This window comes from Salvelinus fontinalis, chromosome 13 (assembly GCF_029448725.1).
Source record: "Salvelinus fontinalis isolate EN_2023a chromosome 13, ASM2944872v1, whole genome shotgun sequence".
Classification (NCBI taxonomy): Eukaryota; Metazoa; Chordata; class Actinopteri; order Salmoniformes; family Salmonidae; genus Salvelinus; species Salvelinus fontinalis.
The window spans coordinates 54,819,221-54,828,012 of record NC_074677.1 but is presented as its reverse complement, the minus strand read 5'-3'; the positions used below and the strand labels follow the sequence as shown (position 1 = coordinate 54,828,012).

Genomic DNA, 8,792 nt, shown 5'->3' with positions numbered 1-8,792 from the left:
ACTCCGCCACGTTTTTGCAAGCAAAGCAAAACTGTCATAACCGAGACATACACACATTTATATAAATGATCATATTTCTAAGGTGTCAAATTGATAGCAGGTGATACAAAATTGCAAGTGAACGGAGGTAGTTTACCAAGATTGAGTAACCTCCCTCCTTGTCCCTCCACAAGAACAGACGCCGCCGCCGCCGCCACTCAGCCACACGGGTCCGCGCCTGCGAGACTCTGAAGAACTCTATCCGAGACTCAAGATTCCAAGGAGCCAACTTCACCGTGCAAGTGTCAAGTTGTTTATTAAAGAGATTTCATTTGAAACAAAAGAGTCAAAATGAATAAAACGACATTTAAATCATCTGAAATGCATTAAATACTCCCCGTATTTGTACTATTACTCCCAATACAGGCTCTTCCAAAAAGGACTTAAATAACGCATGACAGCCTAATCATCATCATCCTCATCATAATCGTGATCAGAATCATCATCGTCATCATCATCATCTGTCATACTTCTTCGTTTTAGGTTGTTGTGATTATCAAGACTACGAATGCTTATATAATCAAAAGTATTTAGTGGTAAGCCTACTTAGAACATTTTATTATCTTAGTCTTGGCTTTATTTCCTGTCATGATCATTATGACTTTCTGAGGTCCATTTAGTTCTTATACTAACGAACTAATCAAGACTAACTGGCTCAAAACTACAGCCTACAAGATTTAGGGCAGAGTAGAATTGACTGGGGTTTTTGTATTTGAATCCTATAGTATCCTATAGGATTTCAATGTTTTTTCTCCTATAGGATTTCAATACATTTTGTTGATGGGAATTGTATATACACTGCTCAAAAAAATAAAGGGAACACTTAAACAACACAATGTAACTCCAAGTCAATCACACTTCTGTGAAATCAAACTGTCCACTTAGGAAGCAACACTGATTGACAATAAATTTCACATGCTGTTGTGCAAATGGAATAGACAAAAGGTGGAAATTATAGGCAATTAGCAAGACACCCCCAATAAAGGAGTGGTTCTGCAGGTGGTGACCACAGACCACTTCTCAGTTCCTATGCTTCCTGGCTGATGTTTTGTTCACTTTTGAATGCTGGCGGTGCTTTCACTCTAGTGGTAGCATGACACGGAGTCTACAACTCACACAAGTGGCTCAGGTAGTGCAGCTCATCCAGGATGGCACATCAATGCGAGATGTGGCAAGAAGGTTTGCTGTGTCTGTCAGCGTAGTGTCCAGAGCATGGAGGCGCTACCAGGAGACAGGCCAGTACATCAGGAGACGTGGAGGAGGCCGTAGGAGGGCAACAACCCAGCAGCAGGACCGCTACCTCCGCCTTTGTGCAAGGAGGAGCACTGCCAGAGCCCTGCAAAATGACCTCCAGCAGGCCACTCACTGTTCACGCACGACTGTGTTGCAGCACACAACTCCAGCACCATCATTAAGTTTGCAGACGACACGACGGTGGTAGGCCTGATCACCGACGACGATGAGACAGCCTACAGGGAGGAGGTCAGAGACCTGGTAGTGTGGTGGCATGACAACAACCTCTCCTTCAATGTGATCAAGACAAAGAGATGATCGTGGACTACAGGAAACAAAGGGCCAAGCACGCCCACATCCACATCGACGGGGCTGTAGTGGAGCAGGTCGAGAGCTTCAAGTTCCTCGGTGTCCACATCACTAAGGTATTATCATGGTCCAAACGCATCAACATAGTCGTGAAGAGGGCATGACAACACCTCTTCCCTCTCAGGAGACTGAAAAGATTTGGCATGGGCCCTCAGATCCTCAAAAAGTTATACAGCTGCACCATTGAGAGCATCTTACTTGCTGCATCACCGCTTGGTATGACAACTGCTTGGCATTCAACAACAAGGCGCTATAGAGGGTATTGCTTACGGCCCAGTACATCACTGGGGCCAAGCTCCCTGCCATCCAGGACATCTATACCAGGCGGTGTCAGAGGAAGGGCCTAAAAATTGTCAAAGACTCTCTGACACCATACGCCAAAGCAGTACCAATGCACCAAGTCTGGAACCAACAGGACAGGACCGTGAGCAGCTTCTACCCCCAAGCCATAAGACTGCTAAATAGTTAGTCCGGGTAGCTATTGCTTAACTCTTTTGACTCATCACATATGCTGCTGGTCCTGTTGCCTAGTCACTTTATCCCTACCTACAGTAGGGATACATATCTACCTCAATTACCTCGTACCCCTGCACATCGACTCGGTACTGGTACACCGTGTATATAGTCAGGTTTTAGTTAATCATTGTGTATTTATTTACTCATTGTGTAACTACATAAAACATTTTCCTTTAAGTATTTTTTTAGAAGGTACTAATGTTACTGTCCCCACTACAACACAAATATACCTAAATAGATGTCATTTTGTCCTTGAAACATTTAATTCCATTCATTCCTATGGAGGACTGCTCCTACTGGGTAGTGCCAATATGGCCGAGCAGTGGCTTCATATCCTCTCAGCGGCCAATGCATAGCATCAGCAATCCAGGGTTTATTTGCAGTACATCATTGGTACCGACTCGAAGGGCCAAGCTTTCATAAACAGGAACCAAAATCATATTTCAGCTCGTCATTGTAATTTCTAAGCAAAATATATTTATCTGTGAACGAGATCATTGCTTGAATACAGGTGCTGTCAATGTCCATGGGGAGATGAGAGCATTGTCTATGATAAATCTTACATTCTGTTAGCTGTGCAAAACTATATAATGGTTAATAAGGACTTTGTAGTTATACATTTTAGAAATATTCCCAATAGTTTCCATGTCCTATGTTTTGTTCTGAGGCTTTCACACTGCCTGTTCTGCTGGTAGTACCGAACTCACATTGGGACTGCATGTAGCCTGTTTTAGAGGCCTAGTGCCCTGCTTATACTCTTATCATCCAAAGGTCACTAAAGCTCAGACGGGGAAAACAGCAGGACAGTTAGATATGGGAAAATACATAATTAGTGAGGCAGAACTTCACCAGCCTGAGCTGGCATCGTCCCTAGGAAGAGATCAGGAGCTTACAGCTTTGCGAGCTCTGCAAATACTATACAACTTAGAGTTATACTGACATACCCACCTCTGCCCCTCATTTGGATACACAATCATTGTTTTTGTGACACACATAACCTTGTGGTTGAAGAACCACTATTCAGCGGTCTTGCACTTCAAACACAGGGGTGACAAAAGTCAGGCAGCAACTGTCAATATTTGTTGTGTTGCCCAAGTTTGGACAACATTTGTCTTCAATTAGTACAAATGTATGAACAATTACATTTGAATCAGCACAATATATAGACCAATAGATGTAATAATGACAGTTAGGTTTTAACTCAAGCCACCCGACTTTAAAAAAAAAACTTGAAGATTAATTTTATACAGACTCACAGAGAGACGGAGAGAGAGAGAGTGAGAGAGAGAGAAAGCGAGAGAGAGAGATTCGCTTACTCAGGTGGTCATGTGCAAATAGTCTCCTGTACTTTGGAGTTTAGAGTCAGTTTGTCCATTCCTTTTTGGTCTTTTCTGTTTGGTGGGATATCAATAGGAATAACTACCTAAAGCAACAAGATGACAAGGATTTGTTTATTTGTCATAACTGCTGTATTCATGGTGGAAAACGAGTTCACTTCTGGAGGTAGGCTTCACACATCTAACAACAAAAAGATATCGGCAAACAGTATCCTATGTTTCTCATAAGTGCTTCTTTATCATTCTTTGTGATAGTAGAGAAATACCATACAAACGTGATGTTTGACTCACATATTATTTGTCTCAACAGTTTCTGTTATTTCTGCTTCACATAAACCCAAACCAGGACTTTACTCTGATTTCAGTAAACTGGCTTCACTTCTTCCCTGATACCTCATGCCCGTAGTGGGCACAGGGGCACGTTCCCCCTCAGCTTTGTCCTGTTTAAAAATATATAACTATTATAATTTTAAGCACATTTTTTGTTGTTGTTGGTTCTCTGTAATACCTAGCCATCTAGCAATTTTAGGAAGTTGGTTTTCGCTAGCCCAGAGAGGTTCTCAATCACCCATCCTCATATCTTGCTACCAAGAAGCCATTTCAGGCTATCAATCAAGTTAGAGTAGATTACTTGTCTAACTATCTTAGCTGGCATGCCTGCTGGCAAGGTTGGTAGACTTTAGAAAAGAAACGCAATAGCTAAATGGATAAGACTCACATTCCTTTCAATCTTTTACACAGACGTTAGCAGAGATGAAGAGAATCACACACTACATGACCTAAAGTATGTGGACACCTGCTCGTCGAACATCTCATTCCAAAATCATGGGCATCAATATGGAGTTGGTCCCCCCTTTGCTGCCTTAACAGCCTCCACTCTTCTGGGAAGGCTTTCCACTAGATGTTGGAACATTGCTGCGGGGACTTGCTTCCATTCAGCGACAAGAGCATTTGTGAGGTTGGGCTCTGTTGTTGGGTGATGAGGCTTGGCTTGCAGTCGGCGCTCCAATTCATCCCAAAGGTGTTCGATGGGGTTGAGGTCAGGGCTCTGTGCAGGCCAGTCAAGTTCTTCCACTTTTTACCCCTTTTTCGTGATATCCAAATGGTAGTAACAGTCTTGTCCCATCGCTGCAACTCCTGTACGGACTCCGGAAAGGCGAAGGTCGACAGCCATGCGTCCTCCGAAACACGACCCCGCCAAGCCTCACTGCTTCTTGACACACTGTTCGCTTAACCCGGAAGGCAGCTGCACCAATGTGTCGGAGTAAACACCGTACAGCTGGCATGCACCCGGCCGCCACAAGGAGTCACTAGAGCGCGATGGGACAAGGACATCCCGGCTGGCCAAACCCTCCCCTAACCCGGACGATGCTTGGCCAATTGTGCACCGCCTCATGGACCTCCCGGTCGCGGCCTGGGATCAAACCCGGGTCTGTAGTGATGCCTCTAGCACTGCAGTGTCATAGACCGCTGCACCACTCGGGAGTCCTCGACAAACCATTTCTGTATGGACCACACTTTGTGCAGAAGTGCATTGTCATGCTGAAACAGGAAAATGCCTTCCCCAAACTGTTGCCAAAAAGTTGGAAGCACAGAATCCTATTTATTTTCATTGTATGCTGTAGCGTTAAGATTTCCCTTCACTGGAATTAAGGGGCCTAGCCAGAACCATGAAAAACAGCCCCAGACCATTATTCCTCCTCCACCAAACTTTATAGTTGGCACTATGCATTCGGGCAAGTAGCATTCTCCTTGCATCCGCCAAACCCAGATTCATCCGTTGGACTGCCAGATGGTGAAGCGTGATTCATCACTCCAGAGAACGCGTTTCACCGGAGTCCAATGGTGGCAAGCTTTACACCAGTCCAGCCGACGCGTGACATTGCGCATGGTAATCTTAGGCTGCTCAGCCATAGAAACCCATTTCATGAAGCTCCCGACAAACAGTTATTGTGCTGACGTTGCTTCCAGAGGCAGTTTGGAACTTGGTAATGAGTGTTGCAACTGAGGACAGACACATTTGTACGTTCTACGCGCTTCAGCACTGCGTGGTCCCATTCTGTGAGCTTGTGTGGCATACCACTTTGCGGCTGAGCCGTTGTTGCTCCTAGACGTTTCCACTTCACAATAACAGCACTTACAGTTTGACCGGGGCAGCTCTAGCAGGGCAGACATTTGACGAACTGACTTGTTGGAAAGGTGGCATTGGATGATGGTGCCACGTTGAAAGTCACTGAGCTCTTCAGTAAGGCCGTTCTACTGCAAATGTTTGTCTATGGAGATTGCATGGCTGTGTGCTCGATTTTTATGGCCACATACGTTTGTATATATAGTGTATTTAGTTTCTTTAAAAAAATAACCACCAGTCGGGAGGATACAGACAGCTCAAGAGGTATGCTTAGACATGCAGAAAAAAAGCATTTAAAAAAAAAATAGAATTAAGCATAATGATTATGGCTCTAGATTTCAGGAAAAAAGTTGTTTAAAAATGCAAAATTCTTCAACTCCCTGACGGGGGCCCTAGCCCCTAGTCATCCTCACATACTTTGTGCGCCGTCAGATCTTTGGTGTGCATGACACCCCTGCTCCTTCCAGTTCCGTTGTCAGTCAGTCAAATGCGGTGTCATATTGTATAAACTTCAGGGTACAGATACAGGATGAGAGCATAAGGGTGAGGATGAGAAGAGTCAGAAGAAGGGACGTTTTCTATATGTCAATGATGATATTTTCTTCTTCATGGTAAACGACATATGCTTCGCCAACCTGAACCTATAAGGGGAATTCATTTCAACTCAATTGTTCATTTAGTGACCCCCCCCCATCTCTGTCCTCGTTTCCTCCGCAGCCTCAGTCTTTCTGTCCAGGCAGTCTGCAGACACCCTCCTGAGGAGGCAGAAGCGCTACAACACGGGGGCCTTCGAGGAGATGAAGAAGGACAACCTGGAGAGGGAGTGTATCGAGGAGCGCTGCAATCTGGAGGAGGCGAGGGAAGTGTTTGAGAACGAGGAGAAAACAGTAGGTAGCATCCCCTACAACCCCACGTGAAGTCCATCTGCCCATTAGGCTCTGCCATGTCAAGTGACAGACAGCATCAATAATGGTGTTTGTTTTTATTTTTATTTAGATGCAATTCTGGGCGAATTACCTTGGTAAGCATTAAAGCAAAAAAAAAAAAAATTGAAATCGATATTCTGTAGAGATAGTGGAGTTGTACTATCAGCTGATTGGTATGATCTATCTCATCTACCTGCAGTCAAGTCTTTGTCTGTGTGCCCCTACAGACGGGGACCAGTGTGAGTCCAACCCGTGCCAGAATGGGGGGAAGTGCAAAGACGCCATGAGTGCTTACGTGTGCTGGTGTCTACCTCAATTCAATGGGAAGAACTGTGAGATAGGTGAGCAATGTGGTCCCTGTGTTCTGTTTCAAATCAAATCAAATGCACTAGCGTAGACTATCTCTTCATCCACTTGGCACTCGATTGGATCTGCAGATAGCCCTGCTTCAACCTGAACGTTTCATTGCATATGTTTACCTTATAATAGCTTACATGTTAACCTCGTTAATCCATTGTTCATCCATCCATTGTTCAAAGTCAACTAGTCTCCTAATCCTCTGTTCTCATGGATTCTCCCTACTCAGAGATGGCTAAGCAGTGTGACATTAACAACGGTGGCTGCTCCCACTTCTGTGTGCTGAACGCCCAGCATGCTGAGTGCGACTGTGCCACAGGGTATAAACTGGCTCCGGACAAGACCACCTGTGAACCAGACGGTACTGATGAATCCTGCATATAAATCCGTGCACTCTGTTCCCTTTGCGTTGATTTAAATCATCTATCGTTTATTTTCAACCGGTCTCATCTATGTTTGTTTGCCAGGACCGTTCCCCTGTGGTCACCTTGGCAAGGCTATAAGCTCAACGCTGTCCTCTCGGTCGATCATCACAGCCGTAAATGTTGATCAGACTCAGCACTCCTACGACAACGCCCTCAACATCACTGAGGCACCGGAGGCCTCTGTGAACAACACCTTAGATTCTCTTGCGGTCAACGCCACCACCACAACCCCCCACCGCATCAGCAGCACCAGTAGCAGCCACTCTTCCTCAGTGCTGGGTGACTTGCCCTCCTGGGCCTTCTTCCCAACACTGCCCACCATCCAGGAAGAGACATCCAGCGACCAGCGCATCGTTGGGGGAAATACAGTGAAACCTGGGGAGATCCCCTGGCAGGTAGGACCGTCGAGTGTGTGAGTGTGAGTGTAACTAAGCCCCTCCAGTCAATGTGTTTAGACTGCGGTTGTCTGTGCTAACCTCTGGGACACTGCCAGGTGTCCCTGATGAGCAAACTGACCGGGCAGAGCTTCTGTGGTGGCACCCTCCTCAGTGAGATGTGGGTCATCACCGCTGCCCACTGCCTGAACGAGGGCAAGATTGGATCCTTCTTCGTCAGAGTGGGTGAGTCAAACCAAGCAGGAGTGATTGCCTATTTCGTATGTGTGCTTCACTCGTTCAAAATAATTTTCAACTGATCACAATGTCTCTCTCCAGGGGAGCACAACATGCAGGTCAAAGAGGGGACGGAGCATGACCACGCTGTGGGTGAGCATCACATGCACCCGAGATATGACGCCAAGATAAGTCAGTACAACCATGACATAGCCCTGCTCAAGCTCCGCACGCCCGCACTCCTCTCTGACTACAGCCTCCCCATCTGCCTGGGGCCCAAGGACTTCACTGAGACGCTACTGAGGGAGGCCTCTAACTCGGTGGTCAGCGGCTGGGGCAGGATGCGCTTCCAGGGCCCCGAGTCCTCCATACTGCAGAAGGTGGAGGTGCCCTACGTGGACCGGACCGAGTGCAAGGGCAGCAGCGCAGAACGGGTGTCCCGCTTCATGTTTTGTGCCGGTTACCGCAGCGAACAGAAGGATTCATGCCAGGGGGACAGTGGCGGTCCCCATGCCACCCAGTACCGGGACACTTGGTTTCTGACAGGCATCGTGAGCTGGGGGGAGGAGTGCGCCAAGGAAGGGAAGTATGGCATCTACACACGTGTGTCACGCTACTTTTCATGGATCTCCAATGTCACTGGGCTTAGAAGCATTGGTTCCAACTCTGAGCCTGATGTCTGAAAGGTCCAAAACCCTCATGCCCTTACGTTACTTAACGTTTTGGATGATTACCATTGTGTAATGTTTAACTGAGCTGATTTACTCTTTGTTGATTTATTAAAAGGGATCCGGGAAATGATGTCTCTGAATGTCTTCTGTAAGTTATTCAAAATAGTCAGGCAGATTCAG

General features: G+C 46.2%; 2 protein-coding genes across 2 annotated transcripts in view; one reads left to right on the top strand and one right to left on the bottom strand.

Annotated features, from left to right (window-relative positions):
• The window catches only part of LOC129869074 (fibroblast growth factor 13-like), a 19,933-nt gene extending 19,709 nt beyond the window's left edge, over positions 1-224 (bottom strand). Inside the window, exon 1 of the mRNA XM_055943564.1 lies at positions 137-224. The gene's annotated coding sequence lies outside the window, so the exon portion shown is untranslated. The remainder of the gene's footprint in view (positions 1-136) is intronic.
• A 3,276-nt stretch (positions 225-3,500) lies between these two features.
• f9b (coagulation factor IXb) lies at positions 3,501-8,742 on the top strand. The gene is made up of 8 exons (XM_055943562.1): positions 3,501-3,660; positions 6,340-6,509; positions 6,619-6,643; positions 6,776-6,889; positions 7,135-7,266; positions 7,373-7,725; positions 7,824-7,950; positions 8,044-8,742. The coding sequence occupies exons 1-8, from the start codon at positions 3,594-3,596 to the stop codon at positions 8,622-8,624; spliced, it is 1,569 nt and encodes a 522-aa protein (XP_055799537.1). The 5' UTR covers positions 3,501-3,593; the 3' UTR covers positions 8,625-8,742.
• The last annotated feature ends 50 nt before the right edge of the window (positions 8,743-8,792 follow it).